Source organism: Vicugna pacos, chromosome 15 (assembly GCF_048564905.1).
Source record: "Vicugna pacos chromosome 15, VicPac4, whole genome shotgun sequence".
Classification (NCBI taxonomy): domain Eukaryota; kingdom Metazoa; phylum Chordata; class Mammalia; order Artiodactyla; family Camelidae; genus Vicugna; species Vicugna pacos.
In genome coordinates this window covers 48,168,303-48,195,905 of record NC_133001.1, presented here as the reverse complement: position 1 = coordinate 48,195,905, position 27,603 = coordinate 48,168,303, and the positions used below count along the sequence as shown (strand labels likewise).

At 35.7% G+C, this 27,603-nt stretch overlaps 1 protein-coding gene and 1 pseudogene across 2 annotated transcripts in view; both read right to left on the bottom strand.

Moving 5' to 3' along the window:
* WDR35 (WD repeat domain 35) overlaps positions 1-26,745 on the bottom strand; it is a 51,024-nt gene extending 24,279 nt beyond the window's left edge. Inside the window, exons 1-11 of one of the 2 annotated variants that reach the window (XM_006197135.4) lie at positions 26,609-26,745; positions 25,817-25,934; positions 20,381-20,452; positions 19,253-19,345; positions 17,401-17,529; positions 15,836-15,969; positions 14,678-14,843; positions 14,406-14,551; positions 11,029-11,154; positions 8,502-8,687; positions 5,462-5,522 (exon numbers count right to left, since the gene is read on the bottom strand). In XM_006197135.4, coding sequence (XP_006197197.1) covers positions 5,462-5,522; positions 8,502-8,687; positions 11,029-11,154; positions 14,406-14,551; positions 14,678-14,843; positions 15,836-15,969; positions 17,401-17,529; positions 19,253-19,345; positions 20,381-20,452; positions 25,817-25,934; positions 26,609-26,632 — 1,255 coding nt within the window. In that variant the 5' untranslated portion in view covers positions 26,633-26,745. Of the gene's footprint in view, positions 1-5,461; positions 5,523-8,501; positions 8,688-11,028; positions 11,155-14,405; positions 14,552-14,677; positions 14,844-15,835; positions 15,970-16,689; positions 16,828-17,400; positions 17,530-19,252; positions 19,346-20,380; positions 20,453-25,816; positions 25,935-26,608 lie in introns of those variants that run through there. The other variant, XM_072938165.1, reaches the window with a different exon arrangement.
* On the bottom strand, positions 22,071-22,581 carry LOC140685963 (E3 ubiquitin-protein ligase RNFT1 pseudogene; annotated as a pseudogene).
* Positions 26,746-27,603: the final 858 nt, after the last annotated feature.

The window sequence follows — 27,603 nt, the reverse complement described above, 5'->3', positions numbered from 1 at the left end:
CAAAATGGGTCAAAGACCTAACTATAGAACTGAGAAGGTAACTTAGGTACAAATCTTTGTGACCTTGGGTTAGACAATGGTTTCTTAAACATGACACCAAAAGCGCAAGCAGCAAAAGAAAAAGTAGATAAACTGGACTTTATCAAAATTAAAAATATCTGTGCTCCAAAGGACACCATCAAAAAAGTGAAAAGATGGGGGGAGGGTATAGCTCAGTGGTAGTGTGTGTGCTTAGCATGCACAAAGTCCTGGGTTCAATCCCCAGTACCTCCATTAAAAATAAATAAATTAATAAATAAATAAACACAATTAACTCCCCCCTGCAAAGAAAACCAAAAAAAGTGAAAAGACAACCCCCAAATGGAAGAAGTATTTGAAAATCATATACACGATAAGGAATTGTATCTAGAATATGTAAAGAACTCAATAATAAAAAGACAAATAGGATCTAAATAGACGTTTCTCCAATGAAGATATACAAATGGCCACTAGGTCAATGAAAAGATGCTCAACATCATTAGCCATCAGACAAACACAAGTCAAAATTACAATGAGATACCACTTTGCACCCACAAGATGGCTAGAATCAAGAAATCAGACAGTAACAAGTATTTGCAAAAATATGATAGAGAAATGGTAGGCATGTAAAGTGGCACATTCACTTTGAAAAACAGCTTGGTTGTTCTTCGAAATGTTAAGTATAGAATTACCATATGCCCCAGCAATTCCACTCCTAGGTATATACCCAAGAGAAATGAAAACATATGCCCACACAAAAACTCATACACAAATGTGCATAACAGCATTCATAACAGCCAACAAAATGGAAATAGCCCATATGTTCACTAACTGACAGGTGGATTTAAAAACTCCCACTCCTTCCTCCCATCTCCACTACCATCACTGGCTGGTTCAGGCCTTTATCCTTCCCTCTGATCTCATATGTCTTATATTTCCTCATTAATTTAGAAAAGAAAATTCTCCAAAGTTCCTTCCTAGTTTAGGAATATATTCTCTTAAACATTTTTTCATCTGTTCCATTTCTTAGAGAACATTTAAGTAAATCCCTACTGTGTATCCTTTGATGAAATAGTCCCATCAAATCCATCTTACATATAAAGAAATAGAGGATTAAGGAAGTAAAATAACTTGTCCAAGGTAACAAACTAAACAATATAAAATTAGACACACACATTCACACAAAATAAGGAAAAACAAAAACTTTTATAAAAGATCATTTTAGTACCTAGTTTCTAAATTCACAATTTAAATAGTACAAAACATATTTTTCTATTTACAAATACTTACAAAGTAATCATTAATATGGTCAGAATAAAGAAATGGTGTTAGCAGCTACCATTTATACAGTTCTTGCCACAGTCCAAATAAAGAACATATAAGGCAGTAGGAGACTTAGAAACTGAACAAGGGACTAGAAACTAGACTGATGGTATGGTGTTAATTGAATAGATTAATAAGTCTAGATTCAAATTCAACAATTTTATATGCTAAATAACTCAGTATAGTTGAATCATATTTTTAAAAATTTTTTATTACAATTGCCAAGATTTCTCTATTCAAAATGTATACCACTACCAAACTCTAGAGGGAGCTAGAAGCCTTCCTCTGGGGAACCGCTGGTGGGAAGGCACTCCTGAGAATGGCAGAAGAGCTCCTAGGGATGTCAGGCCCAAGCTTTGCTCAGCTTTTACTGACCTCATCTGCTCTAAATCATAAGATAACTGCTAAACCATTCAGTAAATTCTACCACAGATATTATGATGTTGGTAACTATTATGTGTGATTTGAAGTTAGTTCACAAACCTTAACTGCTTTCTAATAAAATACAGTTTTTCCTAAGCGTTAGAAAAGCATTTTCCTAACTGATGTTTAACTACAATTATAAGTTATACTCATGTTCCTTTCTTTTTGATACATCCCAAATAAGCACAAGTTTATCATTAGCCTAATTAATTCAAAATTAAAATGTCAGTGCTTCAAAGCAAGTCAGATTTCTTGGATTCAAACACAGGCACTTGCTAACTCTGTGGCCTTAAGTAAACTACTTACTCTCTGAACCTCAGTTTGCTTACTATAAATTGAAGATGATAATAATAATAATATTACCAACCTTACAGAGATACTTTAAGGATTAAAAGAGATTAAAAAATCTAAAGCAGAGAACAGTGTCTAGCATAGAAGAAATACTTAATCATTTTAAAAGCTAGTATTTATTGAATTTTTAAAAATTATATGTCAAGCATTTAATATAATTATATTGTTATAATATATAATTAATACATTACATATATTAACTCACACCCACCCTGTAAGGTAGGCATTATTATTATCTCCATTTAGCAGATGAAGACACTGAAGGATGGAATGGTTAATAACTTGCTGAAATTGCACAGCTAGACAGTGGTAAAAGCTGGGACACAAAACCAGACATTCTGGTTCTAGACTCTGTGCTCTTAACCATTGCTTCTCATTAAGGGTTAATAACTGTTAGGCATGGTTGCTATTACTTTTTATTTTTGATAATAAAACCATATACAAATTCACGAGTCAATACAAAAAACAAATCCAAATATATATAAAATATGTTCTTTGTTTTCAATCAGTATGGGAGTAGCTTCAGCAAATTCATATGGAGATAATTCAACTTACATAAATTATGCTAAATCTTTATTTATTAACCATCCCATCCAGGTGGATTTCGTTCTTAGCTTCCTAGAATTAAAGTTAGAAGACCAAATTTTAACAGAATATTTTAGGGAAAAAAAAACCCACAACCAGGATAAAAGTACTCCATGTCCTTTTCAACTATTCAATACCTGGAAAGAAAAAATTCAAAACATCTAGAAAGATTATTGGGAAAAATTTTTAAAGAAAGTAATTATGCTTCCGTTAATTGTAACATTAATAGGTAGTAGTTACTAGCCAAGCAAGGATGTAAAATAATTTAAAACAATCTAGGAATTCACTTATAAGTAAAACCTGCTTGTAATATTTTAATGCTGAGGCCTGAAATAAATGTCTACATCTGTAATGTTCCCCCACTTTCCTACTTACTCATTTCTTAGCCATTTAAAGAGCTGGTAAACTGAAATTGCACTGAAATGTTCTGATCATATGCCCTCTCTCTGGAACACATGGAAGACCCACTGCATGTGCTACAGGCCGTCATTAGAAAGGTCCTACAAGCTCCCACCAAAATGGCCGCAGCACCGGCACCCGGTACTTTTCAGGCACTTTTCATGCTTTCATTCCTCTGCAAATGCTGTTTCCTCTCCTTAAAATGTCACCTGAAGAAATATTGATCCTTCCTTCAAAACTCAGCTCAAATGAAACCTTCTCCAAGTAGAAAAGAATGTCCCTGACATTCTTACGCACTGACATCCACTTATTCGGCACCTAGCACACAACAGAGGAGCAACAGTCATTGTTCAGTAGATTAACTACATTTTATTTGTTTAGACATCCTAGAGGAAATGTCAGAATACCCAGTACAGTACCTGAAACAGTATATACTCATTGATGGCTTGCTAAATAAGTGGATTCTATTTTAAAATACTTTCATACAGTCAATAAATACTTGTTATTTGTACAGTGTTAGGCAGTGGGGATACAGAAATGAATAAATGCAGATAGATCTTTAAGAAGCTAAAAATCCTGTGGGGAGGATAGGCAAGAACATCAATAATCACAGTGCAGAGTAAGTACTTCAGATAGAAGCACACCGAATATTCTGAGGGCTCGAAGGAAGAGGCCGCCAAAACCCTAACTCCTACATGTGCAGTATAACAGAGCCCCACAAACTACACTTCTGTAATAATGCACAAAGTTCTTGTTTAAAGTTTCTATAAAGATTTTCAGGAAGAGTAGGTGACAAAAATTACACTTCCTAGAACGATAACAGTTACATACTTTTTCTGCTTTAGCCTCCAGTCCTCATGAAAATTTGGCATAGAAACTTTAAAAAGGAATTTTACAGGATACGTATGAAACGAAAATGTTGAGTCTTTGGCTGAGTTTACTGCAGACCAATGAAAGGACTGTTTGTTAAAATTTCAGCCAGCGAGACTGTAAAAAAAAGTTTCAAGTCTCAAAAATACAAATAATCATGCCCTCAAGCATTTGCCATTTTATGAAGGTAAAGGATTTACATCTGTCTTTATTAAAAAAATAGACTGCCTGTGATTAAAATTACTTTGAGGCTAACCCTGTCATCATTATGATTCTATGTTAAAATTTTTGACATTAAAAGAAAAAGCATATAATCTGAAGGTTGTCAGAATTCATCCCTTAAGATTTAGGACTATTATATTTCTAATAAATAGAAAATATTCATGTGATAAGAGTCTGTAATAGTTTTAAGCTAAGGAACACTAACATTAACAAAGAACACTAACATTTATATATATATAAATATAGAGAGAGAAACATATAAACATACATATGTAACAGTGAATATAAGACATGAAGTTGAAAAGTTTCAACGTATAAAGATGAGTTACCAAGACCCTACACACAAGAGTATAAAATCTTTGAGGTCAGTAAGTATTTTTCACATTTGCTTGTATCACCCAAAGACCTTAACAAAATACAAACATTTAGAAGGCAGACTTTAACATTTGATTGTTAAGGCTGAATGTGAAATCTTAAAAAAAAAAAAAAAAAGGACTAGTTCTCAGATTCAGAGAATTCAATGAGTTTTCAATTTTTGAAACCAACTATTTTTTCTAATTCCTTGTCCAATAAACTACCATACACTGTAAAAGAAAAACATTATTTTGGAAATATAGTGAAATGGCAACAAAATATTTGGTAACGATTTTTGACAAAATCCTTAGAACAAGATTTGTAATTTTTTAATGGTTACTTTCATAGCTATCGGATAGAGGGAATGGTAAATCCACAGTAACAATGCCTTCTGAAAACAAGAAGTCAGGAATTTTTTTAAGCTGTACCTATTAACAGACTGATTTCATTAGAAAAATCTGGAAAGGACAAACTCACTTTCACAAGCAGCTTAAGTGTTTTTTATGGAAGAGAAGTATTTACAAGCAGTTTATTAATAAAAGTGCTTCCATGGCAAAATTCTTTCTATAATCCTCAGTTTATTACATACGAATCATTAGGTTAGATACTGAGTCCTATAAGTTATATTTCCCATTTAAAGCAAATGATGACAGTATGGAAGTTGTGAGAGTGTTGTCAATTTAATAACCTTGTAATTTACTGTATTAAGCAGGATTCTTCTGAGAGTGAAATGGGGGAGTTATTAATAATTCTACCACAACAGGCATACACTGGTACTGAGCCTGGCAAACCAGGAAGTACGCTCATCCTTGCTTAGAGAATAACATTCTAATTAGTAATACTATTGTTGCACTTTTAAATTAGTTTCACAAATAAAACTTGATTAAAGAGGGAATAAATATTAACATCTCCTTACCAATATCAATGTATTTGGGATCCAGGGGTGTGCCAATAGAATTACAAAGAACTAGCACAAACTGTGAACAAATAAAACAGAAAATATCAAACCTCTTGCTTATGTACTTTCAATAAAAGAAATAATGTTTAACAGAACACGCTTATCTCTTTTTCAAGTATCACTAACATGGAAGTAATTGATAAAATTAAGTGCAAAGAATAGCAAAGATAATCTACAGCATCAAAAATAAAGAAATATGAATTAAAATTAAACCAAGGCTGATTTCTCGATTTAATGGAACATTGGTTTTTAAGAGATCAGTTAAGAAACACAAGTACACTGGCTACTTTTCACCATTTATACTTCTAAAATTCCTCATCAGCTACAACCTTAAAACTCATTTTTATCCTATATCCAGCTATATAAGAGCTAACTTAATTTGTTACCGTTGCACCAAATGTTTCCATATCGTTCTCCTCCTTTGAAGCAATATATAAATGATAGAAATTAAAAACAAAAGTCAGTTAATTGAGAAAAAACAAAATCTAACCTAATGAAAATAACTTATGCCCAGTGATTCACACACACACAAATAATTATCAATAATTAATATTAGGAAAAATAATCAAGCACAATACACACTTTACATTCTAGTAATAATTTCTTTTTTTTTTTTGCCGTCAGTCACCTTCTCTATATCCAGTACTAAGAATGTTATTTTACATAGACATTTTCCTGATTAGAATAACTTCAAATAAGCCAACTTTTAATGCATGTAGACTTTTTCTTTTCTCAGTACCTCAAGTAAAACTTGTTTAATTTCATCCATGTAAACTAAATAAGGATTATACTAAAATATCATAATTTATTCTTTCACTACCTAAAATAAGCTTATTTACTGTCGCAAAATACAAATGTTTTACATATTTATCATTCACATGATCAAATAAGACTTCTTATCAAAAAAGGAAGTCCCCCCATCCCCACAACTTCCCGTTTTTTGCTCCCTAGAGTATGTCCAGCTCCTGTACGTCATCCTTTTGATATTTACCTCCACATATCTAAGTAACATGCTTACAACGCTACTTTTGCTTCAGTCTGGTGCATTAAGTAACCACTACCCACCAGGACAGCTACGTGTGGAGCCCTCCTTCACCCCTCTTTCCCAGGCTCCTATCACACAGCAGCACACACCCATCCCTCCATCGTTCCACTATAATTTTGTTAAATCAGGATTTCGGTTTTAAAATCTTCATTATACTTCAATTTTCAAAAATGTTTAATTTTAAAAAATCCAGTTGAGAATAGCATTTTGACTATTTTGGCCCACAGCTGAGTCAGGTATAACATGATTTATTTTCCTTTCAAGCATATTTTGCTTTCCTTGTAGTGGATAATTGTCTTTTTTTTTTTTCTGTGCTTAGTTTTCTTGGTATTTACTACTAACTCAAGTCCACAGTTATCCCCCAGTTTGTATGCCTCCCCTCAAGAGTTAAACCACATTAAGTATTCTATTAATTTCACCTTGAATTTCTTTTGGAGCCACGTGGCCTGTTCTCATTTGACGACTGCCTCGGCATGTGCATAACTGTCAGCGGGTACCACTCTTTACCACTGTTGTCAGGTGACCCTGTTTCTTCCTCTTTCTGTTTATTCTTCATTTTGGTGAACCATATCCTGAAGTAACTTCCTAAGATAAGGAAGCTTGGAAGGTATATTTTTGGTGATCTTGTATATCTAAAAATGTCTGAATTCTACCCTCATATTTCATTAATAATTTGCTTAAGGTGTGGAATTCAAGATGGGAAGTCATTTTTTCCTCAGAAATTTGAAAGCAATTCTCCAAAGTATTGAGGCTGACAAGTCGAATGCCATTATGACACCTGATCTGGTGAAATCTGTCCTGGGAACCAAGTGGGAAAAGAAGCCTGGGGTAGCATTATTCAACTGCCCTGTTCTCAGCAAGTTCCTTCACCCTTCCCGATGCATGGTGCCCTGCAGTGCAGACTCTGTGCCCTCTCTGGGGGCAAACCAGTCTCCCCTGGAGGTAGAAGGGCAGCTCCCTATGAGCTCAGTAGTGGGGAGGGGATCTAGAAATCTGCTTCTTTAGATGCCCCTCTTTTTTCCCCAAAGTTTTCTCCTGCCTGCATAATCTCTGGTACTTTCAAATTGCTTTTCTGTTTGTTTCTTTCTGCTGTGAGGTGCCATCAAGTCCTGTGTCTCTTTGGGATTCTATGACAAAAACTAGCTGCTGCTTTGCTTTCTCCACTAATGGCTGAGGATCTCATTTTCCCTCGGTCTGCTAAGGTAATTACCACTAATCCACCTACTTTCTAACCCCTGAAATTATGATGCCGTTTCCTCTCCCTTTCTGGTCCCTATGGGCGTATGGCTTTTTTAAAAATACTTTTCCTGTTGTTTTAATGAATTTCAGGAGAGAAGAGAGCCAAATGTGGCTGTTCAAATGGCCACCCTAAACTAAAAATTCTATACTTTTTAATGTGATAAAATAATTTATAACACAAAGATAAAGGAGTCCTTTTTTGAAAAATTTGTATATTTCTGGAAACATTTACATTTATAGCATTTTTTAAAAGGGCATTATTTATATTATTTATTTTATGAGACATTGATTTTTTAAGTAATATAACTCCACATAAAAGTACATTTCTGAATGTCAAAGCTACCCAAATTGTTATAAATGGTCACTGTTACATAATTTCTTGAGCATTTGTACTAGACATCTGGTTATTCATTTTTGCTTATGGAATTTTAAATTGGAAAAGAACTGTGGTATTTTAAATATATTCCAGAGACAAAAAGCTTCAGTACTGGTCAGTATGAACTGCCAGTGGATTAACTGATTGGAGAAAAAATCAGGGAACACAGAACCAATGGCGTCACATAGTTTTCCAAGTCTAGACAGACCTGGCCAAAAGACCCAATACTTTGCTATATCTGTCAGTATAGAGGCCATGCTTGAGAAGATGGATAACCATAGCCCAATTCTGCCAAGCAGTTAACCCACCTAAGTTTTAAGACATCAAGGAACACCTACCTGAGGATGATTTTCATCAGCTTTTGTAGCCAAAATGCAGAAATCTCCACAAGTAGTAATAGAAATGAGACTCTTGACATATTTAACATATTTCTCATTGTTTTTTGTATCCCAAAAGATAACGCAGTACTCTGGACGATCAGGTCTGGTATACGCATAAACTACAGTGTTTGAGCAGTAACCCCACTGTGGAAGGAGGGAAGGGAGGGAACAGAAGGAGGGGAGATAGGAGGGAAGAGAGAGAAAGGCAGAAAGAGAAATTACCATAGGAAAAGTCATATTATTACATTTCCTTCTAGAAATATTACAGATATGTGGTTTATCAGTGGTGACAAAATCCATTCTTTAGAAATGGAAGCGATAAGGGCTGAATATTCAGCTTAAGACCTTTTCTCACTAAAATAACAAAAAAACTAAGAGTAATAAAGACAGTTTAAAAATATGCTTCAAAATAAATTTAGTTTAACTTTCCTTATTTTAATTTGTAAGATTTAAGCTTCAGTGGTGAAAATTTCAGATTTTTCAGCAGTCAACAACAGCTGCTTGGGGGCAACAGAAGGAGTGACCCCTGCCAGAGTTCAATTCTGAGTCCCCAAACCAAAATTCAGAGATAGGTCCTCTGCCTCTTTTATCCCATCCTTAAAAAAATTTTAGATTTATATAAAAACTGCAAAAATAGTATAACAATCACTATGCTATACACCAGAAATTAACACATAGTAAACTGACAACACTTCAATTAAAAAAATTAATAAAAAATAAAAATAAAGGGACTTGTACTAATGTGAAAAATGTGATTAAAAATAAACCAATTAGTCATTTCAACTCAAAAAAATTTGCAAAAATAGTACAAAGTTCCCTATACTCTACTTATTTTCCCCTACTGTTAACATCTTACATTACCGCAGTACATCCGTCTCAACTGAAACCAACACTGATACATTACTACTTACTGAACTCCAAACTTAATTTAGATTTCATTTGGTTTTCCCTAATATCCTTTTTCTAATCCAGAATCCCAACTGGAATACACCACATTTAGTCATCATGTCTCCTGAGGCTCCTCTGGGCTGTAATGGTTTCTCAGTCTTCCCTGGTTTCTGATGACCTTGACAGTGTTAAGGAGTACTAGTCAGGTATTAATGTAGAATGTCCCTCAATTCAGGTTTGTCTGCTGCTTTTCTCAGGCTTAGAAGGGGATCATTGGTTTTTGGGGAGACCACCCCACAAGTGAAGAGCTCCGCCCATCATGTCACCACAGGGGTATGTGAGCTCCACGTGACATCACCGATGACGCTGGCCTCGCTCTCCTGGACAAGGTAGTGCTTGCCAGGTTTCTCCGCTGCAAGTCACTTTCTTTTTCCCCCTTTCCATACTCTGCTCTTTGGAAGTGAGCCACTAAATGCAGTCCAAGTTGGGGGAACGGGAGGGACTACACTCCACCTCCTGGAGGGTGGTGTCTGAGTAAGTTAGAATACTTCTGTAAGATTTGTTCCTTCTCCCCCATTTATTTATTTAATAATTTATTGACATTGGTTTGTACTCATGGACATTTATTTTATAATCTGGGTGACAATCCAATGTTACGTCATTTATTTCGTTGCTGAGATTGTTCCAGCCTTGAGCTCTTTCAAGTTGCCTCCTCTGTCCCTTTGGCACACCCCCACCTTTCTGTTTTGAGCACTTCCTTACTTCCTGGCACTATAAGATGCTCCAGGCTCATCTTTCACTTTCCCCACCCTAGTTCTAGAATCAGCCATTTCTCCAAGGTGCTTGACCTTTAAAAATTAAATATGTAAGTCTTTTCACAACAAATATTCTTAGTAGTTTACCAGATCAATCTCATACTTCAGATCTTGTTACGATTCAAATGTTAACTTTAAGGTAAAATACTGGTTAGTTATTACACTGCTTATTCTTATTTTCTCCTGATCCACTTTGCCCTTCTCTACCCTGCTCTCTGCCCTGGAGGATGACTTCTGTGAACTCCATCACCTGAGCTACCTCGCCTTCTGTTTTCCAGCTGGGTTTGGCCAACAGAAGGCACCAGCAGGTAGAGAACTGGGTGAAAGTATTTGTTCCCCCAAGCTGTCTCTGCCCAGCCGGCTAGCGGTGGCTGTGCTCCCACAGGGCAGCCCCTCTTGCACAGCCACCACGCCAGTGGGTCCCAGGAACAATACTCCTTCTCTTGCCCACTGCTGCTAGTCCCTGGGTGCTGGCCTTGTCATCCCTTACTGGTCCCCTTAGCCCTGACCATACTGCTGTAATAAACCCTTCATGAATCTCTCTTCGATTACTTCTCTGTTTCCTGCTGAGACCCTGACTGCAGGAATAATTTTACTAATTATATACAGTATCCTAGAAAAGCTTACTAGTTCTAAGGTCTTCACACTAAAAAAGCCTCCTTTCAACTGGCTTCTAAACAAAATGGCTACGAATATAAGCAAGAAACAGACATTATACTTCCCGCTATTACAAAACTATTTAGTAAAAAATATCTCTTTTTATAACTGCTCATGATACTTACCTTATAATCAGGTCGAATATTTGCAAAATATATAAAAGAATCAACAGCTAGTGCAATTTTCAGTCCACCTCCTTCCCAGGATAGTGCAGACATCTGCTTTCCAGGAACCTTCAAAGTACCCAGATGCTGAAAAAAAAATTATTATATTTAACCTAAATTATCACAATTAAATAAATAAAATCACTTCACAGAGATCAGAAGTGGTACAAAAAATATTTTGTGAAAGATTGCTACATACTTCAAATCATTTTCCTTCAATTTTTATAATGAAAAACAAGTATTATGATAGAAGTTTACAAACCAGAGCCGAAGAATTCAGTATCAAATTTCATCAAACCTAAGATTGCAGAGATTTAAATATGTATCTTTATTTTCATGTACAACTAAGGAAAGAAAAACACACTGCTAATTAAAATAGGGCAACTTCGATTATAAGATGCATCCCAATTTTAGAGTTGTAAAAACTGTGCTTTGTAGAATCTGTGAAATATTGGAGTAGTAAACTCAATCCTTAAGTCTTGCATCCCGTTCATCTCCACCCCACCCACAACAGCCAAGCAGTCAGCAAGCCCTATTGCTTTCACCCCTTTCTGTCCTCCACTACAGCTGCCTCCTTTCTTGGCTGAACTATGGTAATAGCCTCCTAACTGCAATTTTTACCTTTTGCCTCTTTATCATTCCCACCCCTCAAATTCAGTCTCCACTCCGATGCCACAGTTATCATTCAGGAACACAAATCCAATCATATCCTACTCTGCTTTAAAAAATGTTTAATAATTTTAAAAAATCAATAGCTCACCATCACATTCTTTAGCATAATATACAGTGCCTTTCCTCTTTGCCCAAAACTCTTTGGTTCAGCACCCTACTAGTTAGCCATAATGACTGTGTTCTCACACAGGAGGGAACGCCTGTGCCTCCATGCCTTTGGCCTATATAGTATCTCTTCCACCTGAAATCATCCTTCCCTTTCCCCTACGCCTCGCCTATCCTGTTTCTCATCCTCCTGGAGTTCTCCTAGGCATCTTAAACAGATACAACTTAAATATTACTTCCTGCCTTCTTCCCTCCCTCTCGGGTTCCAGAGAATTCAGACAGAGAGCTACTTGAGAGCACTAACTTTATCATATCCACATTTATTTCCCTATCCCTTAATAGATTCCTTGGTAAACAAGTATTCAAAAAAATATCTATTACGTAAATTAATGCAGTCAAATTAATTTCTTCATATACTAACACATTCTATTTTATGGCTAAATTTACAAATGAATAAACAAATACAAAGGCTTTTTTAATGTGGCCATGGAAAGAAAACATTTTTAATCTTTGCTTATTTGACACAAGAGTATAATCCCTAGAATTTTAATAAATCATCCTGGTAGCCATTGTTCTTAAGTAACTATGCTCTAAAATCAAATATATTAAACTGTATTTTGCCAGGGAAATCAATGGGGGAAAGAAGGTTTAACCTAGGAGGGTCCACTCTATCTGTCCTGCTGCCTGTATGAAGCCAGAGGGAATAAGCAGGCTCTCACAACATCACTCTTGGTACTGACAACCCGCACTGCGAGAGCAAGGCCATCTCCCAATGCCGCAAACACGCCAGGCGGTGGCAGCAGCAGGGGAGAAACCAACTGTTAGTAAACATTCATTGAGCACCGTGGTAGACATTTTCCCATTGTCATCTCTTTTAATTTTTACAACAATGTCATGAGGTGTTACCTTTATTTCAGGAAATAAGTAAACTGAGTCTTAGAAGTTAAATGACTTCTCTAAGTGAAACTACACTGTAGAAAGGGAATTCAAAGCCAAAGCCAGGTCAACCTGACTACAAACCACATGCTCTGTTATCCCCTCCCATGGCTAAGACCACACTGTGAAAACCAGAAGACCCTAGCCCTCAAAATCAAAAGCAAATACTTCTCTGAGGTTTTCCTTAAGTTTAAATCTTCAGAGGTAATCTCCTTCCAAGTTACTTTCTCTATCTTAATAACACAGATCCAAAAACAAATCCCTCATATATTCACTCATTCAAAACACAACAAAACAAAAAAATATTAAGTGACTAAATACCTCAAGGAACTATGTTAGATACTTTTAATTATAACTATACTGAAAACTACTTACAGTTTTCGGTTTAACACATAACACGTTGATTTGCAAGACAAAGCAAGAAGACCTTTGAATGCATGTTTTTATACTTAGAGAAGACCAAACTAACAAGAATAAGCTGGTAAAATAATATAAAGATAAATCAGACAATGACAACAAACAAAAATAACCAATAAAGAACATGAATTAAAAAGGAGGCTATCAACATCGAGATAACTAGAATTCAGATTTTTAATTATTTAGGAACCTTGAGAACTATGCTTTTGTTTTTCCTTAGCTTTTACATCTACCAGAAATATTATTAGCTGACAACGTACAGAGAGTACCTGCTCTTGAGAGCACACTGTACTGGGTAACTTTCAGCATCAGCTAACACCATTTCTTACCCTTAGAAAAATTATGAAAATACATAAAAATATTAATATTAAAATAGGAGAGCAACTGGTATAGGCTTTTGTGTAGCCAAAAATATGTATTATAGAAGTCTATGATGAATTTATAAAAATCAACAGGATGTCCAAAAGAGACTGAATATAGTCTAAAGTTAGAAAATAAAATAGGCAAAAATGTATTAAGTTTAGTTACTACCAAGTTCTCATTTTCTAAATTCTTTAAAATGTACAATATATGAATCCTCTTACTTGATCTTTTCTACTGCTGCTTAAAGAAAATTCTCTTCAAAAATTAAATTTATTAATAACACTATTGAGGAAGATAGCACATGTATTTATGAAAACAACACCTATATTTTAATGTAGCATCACCTAAGATTAATTATTAAGATAGATTTTCTTAAAATAATTGTTTATTCCCCAGCAAATTAAAACTATTAGAAGTTTGGGAAAAGGACACACAGATATGTATATTTAATATCTTTGCATATTTCATATATCATATTAAAACCCCCAAAATTAACCTCGAACAACTAAATTATACTAAAAATAACTCAAAAACCAGCTGTAAAAGGAGATGCATATTCAGATCACAGAGAAAATATTCTCAGCTACTCCCTAGTGATTTCTTATGTGAAACATCTGGTTTTCTAAATGTACAGATTATCAAATAAATTCCATGATAAAATACAACCATGAAGACTTATAATATGGGGATAACATTCAAAGACATTCACCTGATGGTTCATCATTTTTACTTGAAATGTCCCTTTTAAAAAATGTGACAAATTCATATTCCTCCCTCCATTCAGTTTCCCCCCTTACTCAGTGCATATTTAAATAGAAAGAAGACAAAACCTTTAATACACTTACCTCACCAAATGGAGTGTAAAACTGTACAATGTTTACATCTTTATCCTGAGTGATGGCCTTCTGGGAGCCTGCAACAGCTAGCACACTGCCAATGTGGTTCCACTGGATGCTGACTACATACATGCCAGTATCAATTAAAACAGGATCTAGTCAAAAACAAAAAATGAAGTAATTATAGTGAAAAACTTAGCCAAGAGAATTTTATCATCTTAAAGACAATTTTAAAATATTTTTTTAATTCTCCACATTAAAAAAAAAGAAAAATTACATACTTTGGTCATTTTCATGTCTCATTATTTGGCATCTCCCATTGTCAAAGCAAATAGCAAGGCAAGGGCAATCTGGCTCCACGTAGCCTTCTGTGCCGTGGTACCAATGAATTCCAGCAATACTGATTGCTCCAGTGACATTCACTAAACAACTGAGTTTCATTTTCATCTAAATAAAATCAGTTAGGTTAGTATTTTATATTTTAAAACAGGAGTCAGTATGAATCATAGTGTTATATAAAGAACACTGAAAAAATTTAAAAATCTGGTTTGGGATGCAAGCTCCATCACTTATTGGTTTACCAATCATGGACAAATCACTTTACCTGAGTTTCAGTTTTCCCCATTTGTAAAATGAAGATAAAAAAAAAAAAACGCATAGAGTTTTTATGAGACTCAATGACACGAGGTATACAAAAGTGCTTTGAAAATAGCAAAGTGTCATGTAAAAGTTGGTTGGTTATTATCACTTTCACCAATGAGTGGATTTATGTAACGTCTTAACCCTCAGTAAAAACAAAAGTAGGGGGAGGGTGGAGCTCAGTGGTACAGTGCATGCTTAGCAGGCATGAGGTCCTGGGTTCAATCCCTAGTACCTCCATTAAAATAAATAAATAAATAAAAACCTAATTACCTACCCTCCCCCCTCAAAAAAACTGCCCCAGAAGTAAGGTCAGAGATCCATCACAGCCAGATCTCACAAAGACAAGGTTTTTCTTGATATTATGCTTCCTCAGCCTATTCTATTTTGTCTTCTTTTCAGGACCTGATGTTTAAGTCTTCCATCCTTTTTACAATCTTTAGTAGCTTGCTACAAAAATATCTTTGGTATCTCATGGAAACTTTGGCTTCAGGTATTAGAAGACACAAAGATTAAACCACACATCGTCCTACTCATTATCCCTCAGCTTCAATACACTGAGGTCTTGTCCTTTCCAGCTACCAGAAAATCAGAATTAAAAGCATTAATTTACCTTAAAGCAACCCAGAAGTTTTTTTAATTAAAAAATTTTAGATGACTGGAGGAAAACCTGAATTGAAGACTTTCTTGACTACATAAACTATCATAATAAATAAATGTGTATACATATGTGAATGATATAGAAAATAATCATCAACAATAAAACTGTATAAATAAAAGTAAAGAATATATATACTTACTATAAAATTCCCCTGATTATCATAAATGTGTATTTCTCCATTTGCCATTCCAAAAAGTAAGATTTTGCTATCTGCGGACCAGGCTACATGGCACAACTGTATACCCTTCAGGTCTTTTCCCCAAATGCGATTCCCTAAAACAAAACATAAAACATAATCATTTCATTAAAAGTTCAAGGTCATGATTCTCCAATAACCTCTCTAAAAATCTTTGTTTCCTGAAAAAGCTCTCACACTCTTCACAGCATTCATGCATTTGTTCAATTTATTCAGTCAATACTGAGCACCTACTATGTGTCAAACACCCTACTAAGCATCTGAAATAGCAGCTGTTTCCAACTTTCTTCCTTCTCTTCTAAACTCTGACTCAGAACCTCACTCCTACTCACTTCTACTTTGGGAAGAAAATAAAAGCTTTCATAAAAGATACCCCCATTCCCACTTTCAAACATTCGGAACAGAACTGAATCCACTTATCCTTTCTGCTTTGCCCCCTAATACACAGAAAGAGGAATGTCCTCAGTCAGACACTAATCTAGGCTAATATCCTAATTTCATCACATACTAACTCTTCTCCCCTTTCATTTTATACTACACTGATTTTCAAAATTGTTTCAATACCCTAAACATGGGTAAGTTCAACTCCTCTGGACCTCCTCAAATGCTGTTTCTTAGGTCTAGGATATTGTACACACCAACCTTCCTTGTAGCTAATGCCTCAGCATAAACATCACTTCCTCCAGGATGCCCTCCCTGATCCCTCTGATTCTGGGCTGCATACTTCTTCCATGTGTTGCTGTATTTTCCCTCCCTTAGCACCTATCACGAGGCATTGTAATTGCTTGGTTACTTACCCATCTCTCCTGATCCAGATCTGAAATTTTTTTTTGTTGTACCTAGTGCCTAGAACTACAGCTGTCATTTTGAAGGCTCTCAGAAAATTTACTTTTTTCTGTACAAAAAAAATTTTTTAGTAAATTATTTCTCTAATGGACAGAAGTTCACACTAAAACAAAAGTCCAAACTCTTAGAAGCCCTAGTGTTATGGATGAACTAGAATTTTAAAGATACAGGTTTTTAGCCTACAAAACACAGCAATGTCATGCTCAGTTCTATTAAAAAATGACCAGGTGATCATTTCATAATATATAAAAATACTGAATCATTATGCTATACTCCTGAAACTGTTATATATCATTTTCATCTCAATGTTTAAAAAGTGATTGTTAGACCTCTACATACTTTTTGAAATATTTACATATTTATAATACAGTCTAACAAATGTAAAGATAAGTCATATAATTAGGTAGATATATTTAAAATAATTCTGAAAAACTCTTTTTTTCCAGTGCTACTGTAGGAAACTTTTAAGTTGATTTTTTTTTACCTGAATATACTTGAAAATAAATGATTCTTGAATGTCATCAAATTGTACGGCAACTATTTTCCCTTTTCATGTTCATTTTCCTGTCAGAATGCTAACATATGACAATTAATTTAAACCTCTAAAGATCAAAAATGTCAGCTAAATCTTGATCTTAGCTCTAGGTGCAAAAATGCATTACCGTCCACAGAACCAACTATCACAGCCCCATCTTCGTACACGATGCAGATCTTCTGTCCGTCGGCATTCCAGCTCATACTTCGAACCACTGATTTGTTCCTATTGTTGATCATCTCCTCATACCATGAGCCTGTTTTCACAAATAAAAACAAATTACAAGTCAAAGCTCCCATCTAATAAATGGTACTTCAGAGTTGAAAACATGCCATAAAATACACAGTGGGATAAATAAATGCAAAGTTTTCTACAACTTGACACATCAAACTATAAAATCTTCAAATCCAACAGAACAAGATGCAAAAGTAACTTAGGTCTTAACTAATAATTGCTTCAAAGGTTATCACAGAAAACACAATAAATGCCCATCTTTTTTTTCCCTCTTTCTTGCTTTTTCTCTTTCTTTTTTTTTTTACATTTTCCCGATTTATTTTAATTTTTTTGTTCAGAATGAATTTTTTTTTTAATTAAAGTACAGTTAATTATAATGTATCAGCCTCTGGTATACAGCACAATGTCCCAGTCATGCATATACGTACATATATTCATTTTCATAATCTTTTTCTCTTTCTTTTTTTCTGTCAATTGAAAAATAAAACTTCATTTGCTTTGGAAGAACCAAAACAATTGATTTTCCTCAAAGCCCAACTTTTCCCACTTGAGCACATCTCACATAACAAGGAAAAAAACATAATAACTACAATACCTTTATACGTATGCATAAACTCTCCAATGATTGATTATAGGCGTATTAAATATCAGCATATTATGTAAAAACTCTAAGCCTGCCTGAAAAAATTTAAGCTGTTCATATCACACTAGCGATATCACATCACTAATGCTGAGTGACAAAAACGTTCTTGTACATGGGACTGGAGTGAGATGTGACCTGACTTAAGGTATAACCAAATGTGAGACAAATCACAAGGCCATTTTGTTTTGTTTTTGTTTTTAAAAGGCTTTACTACATTATGGTACAGGGAACTCTGGCTTGAAGCCAGGCAAATAATCACGCGATGTGGAATAACTAGTCAGAGCAGGGTATCATCAAGTCAAGACTGAGGCTCAGAGAAGACCTACTTTGGAAACAGACAAAGTTTAATCTCCTGTACTTTCACATCCTACTACCTACACACATACACACAGACATAAACTCTAAAAATAAATAAATGAATTCATGTACTACAGCATGTTTTAATTGAGAATATTTAAAAGGCATACCCTAAAAGTTTTCAAAACAACACATATGAACTAAGGGGCCCTGTTCATTTAAAGATGATGGCTACAGGCCTCAAGAGAATGTGTATTATTAAGTTATTTTTCTGGTAACAGTGATGCACCTAAATTAATCCTTCTCTCTCTCTTGTAGGCAAAAGGCACAACTTGTGAGCCAGTAGTCAGAGCTGAGATAAAATCTGTATCTGTGGAAGAAAAGGAAGCTAACTGACTCATTAAAGGAAATGAATTATTGCCTTTGACTTCTTCATAAATATGTTCTTATCTACTGAACTAACTATAGCCACCGACCACAGAGAAACCAATTTTTACTGGAAAACTGAAAAAAGAAAAAGAAAAAAATAGGCTATCTCAAGCAGAAACTATACTGCTAAGAGTCTTAAGTTCAGTTTGGAGATAATCAACAGTCACCTAATTCACCTTCTTAACGCAAGGTCACAGTTCAAAAGAAATAATGTTAAAGGGAAGAGTAGGCAGCCATAAATTCCGAAATATCATCCCTGTGAACTCCTCCTGTTGCTGGTTTAAAAAGGGTCTATTTAAAAGAAGTTATTTCCCCATTCAGATACTGTAATCCAGACTCCATTTTGTGAAAGATTAAATAAACTCTCCCAATATACCTTTATATAACATCCAAACAATGATAAGACCATTTTGATCACTGGTAGTCAACTTCTGGTATTGTTCATTCCATGTGACAACTTGAACAGAACCTAAAAAATTATAAAACAGTTTAGAAACCAAAAAGGAAGCCACAGTTAATTTCGAATTTATATTTTTACAGTAAATACCAAGGGCAGATTAAAATCAATACTGTTCCTGGGCAACTAACCAGTCTTTAATATTACTCAAAAATATTCACAGGATGTAGTTACTATTATTACTCATTTCTACAACAATGCATAATCCTATTTTACATGTTTATTTCTATTTCATGCCAGCTAAAATCCCTGTAGGATCAGCTGCAAGAGCTGCCATTATATCTGAGGACAGAAACAAATGTAAGTAAAATCTACCCAATTTGCCTGACTCCCAAGGATTATGATGCCCAAAGGACACCATACTAAGTACTTTTTTTTGGTCAGGGGAGGGGGTGGATATTTGTTTGTGGTTGATATGTCCCCTATTTCTCTCCCCCCCCCAACCTTGTTTTCCATCCTATTAGTAACAAACTCTTAAGCATATCTTAAACTTCTGGGCTATATGACCAAATGGGGTTTCTTTTAGTTTTTAATCCCTAAATATTTTAGTGTGTATATCCTAAGAACAGGGGCATTTCTCTTGTAAAACCATTTTACAAATTAGAAAGTTTAGTAATGGTACAATATTATCTAACCCACAGCCCACTTTCAAGTTTTATCAACTGTCCAAATAATGTCCTTTATAGATACTTGTTTTTGTCATTTCATGATTCAGTCTAGGCTCATGTAGTGCATTCAGATGCCTCTTTAGTCTACTTTAATCTGGGACCAAGGATAGACTCCAAAAAAGGATTATATCCTATCCATAGGCAGATATCAGTATTTTTAATATATAAAATAGCTACTTTTTTTCACATCTGTTGAAGATGTTATTTAATCATCTGAAAGTTGGTGAATGACTCTATGTATTAATTATGGCTAAATAGAAATGATTTCTTAAAATATTACCATTATTTAAAAGGATGACATTGTTGCATTAAGTAGACAGTTTCTAAATTCCTAAAGTTAATACTATTCAAATATGATTTAAAAATTTACATGACTCACCACTATGACCTTCAAGAGTCTGATTCATAGAAAGGTTACTAGGGGCTGCAAGACCCCTCAACTTCCCATCATCTAAAAAAACAAAACCAAAAAAAATATTATGGCAAATATCTAAGTGGCAGATTATAAAATTTTGACATTTCTTGCTTTTTTTGAAAGGAGTTCCTATTCCCGGATAATATTAGAAAGATTTCTTTTAAGTATGCCTCATTCTGATCCGCTTTTCTCATGGTGAAAACATGGACAATAACATGTACCCTCTTGCAAAGATGTTTTTCTGGAAAAATAAAGCAAAAATGTGTAAAGGATGTTGTTTATTCAGTATACTAAATATATAACTTATTATTATTGTTACTTATTCCTTCCCCAAAGATAAAACATAAAAATATTTATGAGATACAGATTGAGAACTCTAAGGCATAAGATTGATCAAAAAGCAAAGATTTTGGAAACTGGTTTTTACTAGATTTTACAGAATCTTGTATTTATTCATTCATTCATTCAACAAATATTTATTGAATGTCCACACTGCCCTATGTAATGTGGAAGGTTCTGAATATAAAATGATGAACAAAATAGTTAAGGCCTCTCCCTTCAGAGAGCCTGGAGTCTACTGAGGGGACAGATATTAAATACACCCTCACACACCCACATAACTATTTATATATATATAATTATAAACTGGGGAAGTAAAGGTATAAAAAGAGGCAGTAACAGAAGGGGATTAATTTAGATTGGACGGAGGGAGAACCAGGGAAGGATTTCTGAAGAAATGATATTTATGCTGAGACTGAGGGAGAAACTGGAAAAGCCAAGCAAGGCAGGGAAAGGGGGGCAGTATTCCAGGCTAGGAAACAGCGAGGCAAAGGCCCCTGAGTAGAAGTGTAGAGCCTCTGACAAACTGAAAAAAGGCCAATGTGGTTGAACTGGGGGAGAATGGCCCAAGATGAGGCAGAAGTGATGGGCACAGGAAAAAATTAGGAAGTCTTTGCAGGAAACAATAAAAAAAATTTTTTTAGATTTTATCCAAAGAGCAATGTATGCCTTTAAAGACTTTTTTATTTAAAATGACTTATTCTCCTTGATTACTAATCATATTATAGAGAATAATACATTAATATGTCATCTCAGTACATTAATCTTCACTTAGAAAATCTGACTAATACATGTAAAATACAGCATTTAAAACATCTACTTAAAAACACGAACTTATGAAACTCTTTTAAGAATTTGTGAGAATGGGAATTATAGAAGTTGCTGCTGAATAAAATTCTACTTTCAAATAACATGTATGTTAAAATATTATGAAAAATATCCTTTATTCTGAAAACAATCTCAGAAAAAAATACCTGAGTTCCTCTAAAACCACTAGTTCTAATTATCCAGTTACTGTCTTGGTAACATTACCAAGAATGCACATATATAACATCACAATCATCTGTCAAACAATTAAGACAAAATAAATGTTGTTGATATACATTAGGCGGATCATTATTTTTTAACAGAAGGTTCTTTCACTCATTGAATTGCTTAAAAATTGTTCTACACACTTAAACCGTATTCTAGTATTCTAGAAACATTTGATAGAAACATGTTTCTTATAGCATTGAAAATCCATTCTAATGCCTATAGTGATAGTCACTGTAACCAAGTGAAATTAATGATATGTGATTCTAAGGGTTTACAGGACCTAACATATCTGAAAGTGTGATGAAATAGTTTCATCTTTCCCTTTATTTATATGGTCTGAATTCATAATTCTGCACAGCAGGCATACTTTCTCTTTGTTAAACTATTAAGTAAAGGACTCTTCACAAAATATATTCTGACAGATGAGAATAATTTTTTGGAATTTCACTTTACATGTTGAACAAGTATAATCCACATCGAAACATTGTCTTTTGCTGGCAGCAACTCCAGAACTTGATCATGCAGAAAATTTTGCAAAATTCATCTGAAAGTTCTGATGTTAAAAAAAAAAGCCAAAAGTTTTCAATGAGGTAGAGGTAGAGCAAAGCCACCAGTATCCCAAGACTCTAGTGAGTTACATTCCTAAACTCCCCATGACCAATGAGGAAACAAACCAGACTGGCACGGGAACAAAAATTGGGTAATACTGACAGAATTCTTCTAAAAGCATGTACCAATAACCCTTGGATGATGAAAGAAGACACCAATAAAAGAAGGCATTTAAAACCCATGAAAGATTTTTGTGGCGATGTCTAAATCTGAAAAATCAGGACTGGGCTGGGGATGTTTATTTAGGAATCATCACCCCACAGATGGCATTTAAAGCCATGGGAATGAAAGAATAAGTCTAAAGAGAATGTAAAATGACGAGAGCCCAGAACCAAGTTCTCAGGAATTCCAACAGTTAGAGGAAAATCTAGTAAAGAGATTGAGAAAGGAGGGAAAAGCAATATACAGAAATATAACAATAATTTTAAAACTTCAGTTCTCCTTTTGTCTTGAAAAACTATGATTCAAGACAGAAGGAAAGGTCAAATGCTGATAAGAACCAAAAATAAAAGCTGTCCATTGGATTTGGAACATGAAAATCACTGGTGAGGGAGAGAAAAGAGGGAGAAATCAAACTGAAACTCAAAGGAGAGAGAGGATAAAAAAGTAATGAGGTCCATGGAAGGAGGGAGGAGGTGGGCTCCAGCAAAACATATGGAAGTTGGCTTGTGAGAGAAGAAAGTTACCCACCCTCCCTGTCTTAACCTGATGGAAAAAGCTGCAGGCTAATGCTGGTTCTAGTTCCTTTCCTTCTAAGGCAAGGGAGTGAAAACCGGGTACATAACCACAGGGAATGCAAAGTAGTGCAAACTTCCTAGGAGATAAGTTGTCTAAACATACGAAGACGCTTTATAAATAAATGTACATGACCTTTGATCCAGTGGATTCCACTTCTAGAAATTTATCCTAGCAAGTAATTGAAGGTTTACACAAAGAAATATCTTTAATAAATATCTTTAGATATGAATATATTGTTAGAGACAACCTATATGAAGACATCTAAATGTCCAACACTAGAACTGGTTAAATAAACTATCATATATACCAACATAATGGAATACTAAAGAGCCATTAAAATGATGCCATAGAAGGTGTTTTATTGATGTAGAGGATTGTTACATTATATTGATGAATGATAATAACTTGGCTATTTTGTAGCTAAACTCCAAAATGGTACTTACAAAGTCACATCTTTGCATCTTTAGTACAACACAGTACTTCACATGTACTAGGAATGCAATATCTGGTAATTGTTACTGGAGGATCTGTTGTATCACAACTATGATTATTAAATACAATAGACTGAACTTTTAAGAATCTTCCAGCATTAGTTCTCTTATTTATCTCTTTAAAATATGATTTACACTCATTACGTTCCAAAACAAATAATTTACTCCATCTTTCAAGACGCTCAAGAATCTACATGCCATCTTGCTCACTAATTGCAAAGAATACTCTAACCATACTTCATCAAAAGTGCAGAACAGGAAAAGAAGTAATTTTTTTCTTGAAAAGTCTTCAATGTAAGTGCATTTCTTAATGTAACTAAAACTTCCTACATGTTTTAAGCAAAACAAAAAATACATACATACACATATGTACCTATATATTTGAAAAACAACAAAGACAAGAATTATTTTCTCTTAACACAGTTAAGAAAACTAAAGCACTGGGAGATTAAATTGCTAAACATCAGAGGTCAAACTCTAATTGGTACATAAGTATCTACCTTTCAAATCTGCCTTTTATTTCATAGAATTAATCTAACACATCAAAACAATTACTCTCTCTACTGAGGCTGTCCATGAGCCCTCTGTGTAGTGGTCAAAACCGAGGGCTTGAAAGTGAGACAAACTAAATTCTGACAGAAGAAATTTTCACATATTGAAGTATGGGGAAGTCATTCTGGCTTATTTATTATTTAACTTAAACTTTATGCTAACTAGAACAGCCTGTTTTGTAGCCTATCAAACATATCTTGTGTATCTGTTTTAATCATTAAAGCATGCATTGTCCAGAAGTAAAGAATGTCCATTCTGAACACAGAGATAAATATAAATGCTCAGTGCTGGCACTCCTTCAATGATAAGGCTCTCTTCCCAGGAGCCAAAGCCAAAGCCAGACTGACTCGTTGTGTAGGAAGCATATACATTCCTTGAAGGAATGTACCACTGTCATGTTTGATGCTGTTTGTTTCAGCAAGAGATAAAACCATCTTCTTTGGAAGAGTTTCCCAGAACTACCTGAGAGGCTGCTTCCCGCCTAATAGTACTCAGTTTGGCTCAAGTAAAACTCTTTTCTATTCCCATTATTTCAAATCTTATCTGTGTCACTTATTTCCTATGTGACCTTGGGCCATTTATTAACTGCTCAGCACCTCAGTTTTCTCATCTGGATTACCTACCTCTCAAGATTATTGTGAAGACAAATGAGATACTGAAGGTTAAACACCCCAAACATAGAAAGTGCTCAATTAATATTCCTAAATACCACTTCAAAGCTGTAAAGCAGTGCTACTCAAAGCGTGGTCTGAGAACCTATAACGTCAGTATCACTAGAAATGCAAATTGTCAGACCCCATTCCAGATCAACTCTGGGGCTAGAGCCCAGAAATCCATTTTAACAACCTCATCAGATGATTCCTAATGTCTGATAATGCTTGAGAAGCAATGATGTAAGGAATCCAAAAAGTAATTCAGCTCAATCCTTTATTTTACAAAAAAGTGAACTAAAATCCAAGGATATTCAGCAATGTGCTAAAAGACATTCAGAAGTCTTATGGCAGAGCTGAGGTTCCAACTCCAATCTCCTCATCTAGATCTACAATTTAGATTGGGGATCGTCTAGCTCTCCAACCTGGAGCAACACTAGATCCTAACAAAATGTGTAACAGTTTGCTATGATTCCAGAGAACTAGAAAAAGAGAAATCAAGTCATAAAACACAAGAGACTTATTAATAGAAATGTTTTTAATCCAATTTTCTGTTCTTGGAAACTAGGTGCATACTAATTCACACATCTGAAAATCAGAAAGAATGACATAAACCTGTAAATAATCTGCCAAAATGTGAGATTTTGTAACCTTACTGAAATGCTGATTCACATCATTTTTATTGGTCTCCTAATAACACAGCACAATAACACACATTGCCTAGGGCAACACAGTGACTTAGTTTTCTTTCCTCATTCTTTTTCATTTTCCATCAATAACTTCAGCCAAATTCATCTAACATTTATATGTGATATTCTCTGAATTTTATTACAAAAATACTCTAGAAAAACACCACAGAAGGTTTGGGGTTTTGTTCTTCTCCTTTTGAAAGAATTAGAATTGCATACTGACAAATACCATGTGGAAATCTCACTGAACAAATGATTTCCCATGGAGTTCAAACATTTGGATTTGCATTCATTTACCTGTCTGTGTCTCCAATTTCAAAACTTTCAGTAATCCATCTTCACCACCGCATGCTATGAATCCTTGGTCCTTGTTCCAAGATATACACTTTAGCTTCACATTATTGGGAATGGCAATCTGAAAAGCAACCAGACCCACTCTCAAAACTCTTCACGAAGGGGTTAGGAATGGGTCTACCAGAGACGAAGGCTGAAGACGAAAAACGGCCAGCCTTGCAGACGTGCGAGCCGTTATGAAAATGAGCATAGTCCCCTGAACTGCCCCGGGCCCCGCCATTTGGGAAAGAGAATGAACTGCACACAAGACAAGGTGAGTGACTGAGAAAGAACCCAAGTGGGGAGTGACCTGATGGATTTTTTTTTTAAAGGAGGGAGGGGGTAATGGAGGTATAAACTATACTATCAATCCATATTCTCTTTGCACACACACTTTGCCTTCCTTTTTGTTACTATTTTTCTCCTGCTCAGCGGCCCGTGATAATCCAAAGAATTTAAGTCAACTGGATCAGCAACAGGTGACGGAGGAAGGATAGGGAAGCACGCAGGGTCCTGCAGCTCCCCCAGAAGGACCTAACCCGGGGAGGGAATGGGAAAGAATCGTGCGAGAGGGCTGCTGGCTCCACCGGGACTATCTGGGGCTCCGCAGGAGGTCCGAGGCTGGACCAGGCAGGAAAGTGGGAGGAGGGATGGCGAAGCCGCGATCACGACGCCTGGCCTCTAAGGCAGGATGCGGGAATCGCCCACAGGACGAGAGATCGGAGGAGGAGCGAGGGCGAACCCCGGGAAACTCACTTTCTTGCTCAGGTAAAAGAACATCCTGGGAACCCCGAGAGGACGAGCCCAGCAGTCAAAGCCAGCAACAAAGAAACTTCTAAGTCTCCAATCTAGAGTACCAACGGCTTTCGGAAGCTCCTGTCGCCCTGGCAACCGGTCGCATCCGGGGCGCCGAGAGACACTTCCGGCGTCGCCCCCGCATCGCGGAGCGTCCTACGCCTGCGCGGATGTCTCGGGGCTGCTGGACCCGCTGTCGCGGGGCCAAATGGGAATTGGACCTGGTAGCTTTGCGTTTTGGCCTTACTGTCCTGCGTCTGGGCCGGAGCAGCGGCCCTCACCCCTCTGCCTCGTCGTCTCAGCCGCCCTCCGTTCGGGCGGGCTCCGAGGACCGGCCACACCTCGGACGGTCGCGGTGGAGCTCGCCCGAGGCGTTAGTATCAACTCAGGAGTAAAGGCGCCCATTCAGATGAAGTCCTGATGACGGGGTGTTGTGTAAGCCGAAAAGTCCCAACGTTGTTGAAAGGGCAAAGTCATTTACTGTGTTTGGCAGGCTGGCACCGTTGGCCAAATGTTGGTACAAACGTGCGTTTTCAGGTTGCAAACCTTCCTTTGTGCCTTTGGGGGTTGGAGAACTCCCTGGAGCAATCTGAGGGTAGGAGATTGTGTCAGTTCTGTTTGTTTTAGAAATTTTTAACAGTTTAAGCTGTTACTGCAACCCAAGGGTCCTTATAAAAAGGAATCTGTGTGAGCTTTGGGCTGTTACAGCATGTGATTGACTTTGGGCATAGCCTTCCATTTTTAAGTAATTGAGGTGTTTGGTATTTTCTTGCCTGGCATCGACTGTTCTATTTTCTCTTCTTTTTCTGCCTTATTTCTTCCTTAAATTTTCCTTGTGCTTTCTGATTGCTTGGAGAGGTACAGACCACAGTTTTAGACATAGGGCAGAAAATCCCATGAAATTATTTAGTTTCACCTGTTTTTTTTTTCTTAATTTATGTATTGTTTTAATGGGG